Source organism: Lagopus leucura, unplaced genomic scaffold (assembly GCF_019238085.1).
Source record: "Lagopus leucura isolate 7727_CA_CO unplaced genomic scaffold, USGS_WTPT01 55984-0_obj-0_obj, whole genome shotgun sequence".
NCBI lineage: Eukaryota > Metazoa > Chordata > Aves > Galliformes > Phasianidae > Lagopus > Lagopus leucura.
Window position 1 is genome coordinate 1 of NW_024967433.1, and position 1,440 is coordinate 1,440.

A 1,440-nucleotide genomic window follows, 5' to 3' on the forward strand; every position below is an offset into this window, starting at 1 on the left:
GCGGCTCAGGTGCCGGCGGGAGCCCCGGGGCCGCCCCGCGGAATCGCCGGCAGCGCCCCGCGCCGCGCCCGCCCCCGCGGCCCCATTGGCCGCGCCGCTGCTCAAATAGAGCCGGGCGGGAGCCGGCCGCCGCCAGCGGGCAGCGAGCGGCGCGCCCGTCTGTCTGTTTGCAGCCGTCGGGGCCCGGGCGCCCCGCGATGAGCAGCCCCGATGCGGGCTACGCCAGCAGCGAGGAGCAGGCGCAGGGCCGGGGCGCGCTGCCCGCCATGATGCCGGCCCTGGGCCCGTGCCCCTGGGCGGAGGCGCTGAGCCCGCCGGGCGAGGCCAAGGCGAAGGGCGAGGCGGGCACGACGGGCGGGCGCGGCAAGGGCGAGGCGCGGATCCGGCGCCCCATGAACGCCTTCATGGTGTGGGCGAAGGACGAGCGCAAGCGGCTGGCGCAGCAGAACCCGGACCTGCACAACGCCGAGCTCAGCAAGATGCTGGGTGAGCGCCGGGGCCGAGGGCCGGGGGGAGGGCGCGGGGCCGGGGCCGGGCTTCGGGCGGCCGCGGTGACGGTGCTGTGCGCGCAGGTAAATCGTGGAAGGCGCTGTCGCTGGCGGAGAAGCGGCCGTTCGTGGAGGAGGCGGAGCGTCTGCGGGTGCAGCACATGCAGGACCATCCCAACTACAAGTACCGGCCGCGGCGGCGGAAGCAGGTGAAGCGCCTGAAGCGTGCGGAGAGCGGCTTCCCGCAGCACGGCGCGGCCGAGGCGGCGCCGCCGGCGTTGGGCTCCGACGGAGGCGGCATCGGGACGTGCGCCGAGAGCCTGGCGCTGCCCTACGCGGAGCGCGGCTACGCGGCGGGGCCGGGGCGCTATCGGGACTGCCCGCCGCTGGGCGCCGCCTTCGACGGCTTCGGGCTTCCCACGCCGGACCCGTCCCCGCTGGACGCGGCGCACGGCGAGGCGCCGTTCTTCGCGCCGGGGCCGCACGACGAGTGCGCGCCAGGGCCCTACGTCGGCTACGGCCCGGCGGCGGCTGCGGCGGGAGACTTCTCGGCGGTGGGAGCGGGCGAGAGCCCCGCGGGGGCGGCGCTGCGGCGGCACCACCAGCATCAGCACCCGCACCCCGCTGCCGGCGAGCTGGGGCCGGGCGGCCCGCTGCAGGGGCTGCTGGGCTGCCCGGCGCCGCCGCACTACTACGGGCAGCTGTGCCCGGGCCGCGGCCCACCCGCTCCCGTGCCCGTGCCCGTGGCGCTGGGCGCGCAGCCGTCCCCGCCGCCCGAAGCCGCGGCGTGCCGGGAGTCGCTGGAGCACTTGCCGCAGGAGGAGCTGCTGGGCGAGGTGGACCGCAGCGAGTTCGAGCAGTACCTGCGCTTCGCCTGCAAGGCCGAGCTGGGGCCGCCCTTCGCGGGCCACGACGTGGCCGGGCTGGCGTCGCCCGAGGCCGCGGGGCCGCT

General features: G+C 78.5%; 1 protein-coding gene across 1 annotated transcript; it reads left to right on the forward strand.

The window, feature by feature from the left end:
• Positions 1-197: 197 nt before the first annotated feature.
• Positions 198-1,434, forward strand: LOC122193107 (transcription factor SOX-17-like; the record flags this gene model as incomplete). Its single annotated transcript, XM_042893829.1, has 2 exons — positions 198-486; positions 573-1,434. Coding segments are annotated over exons 1-2 (1,151 nt in total), but the record flags the coding sequence as incomplete, so codon positions are not given.
• Between the last annotated feature and the right edge of the window lie 6 nt (positions 1,435-1,440).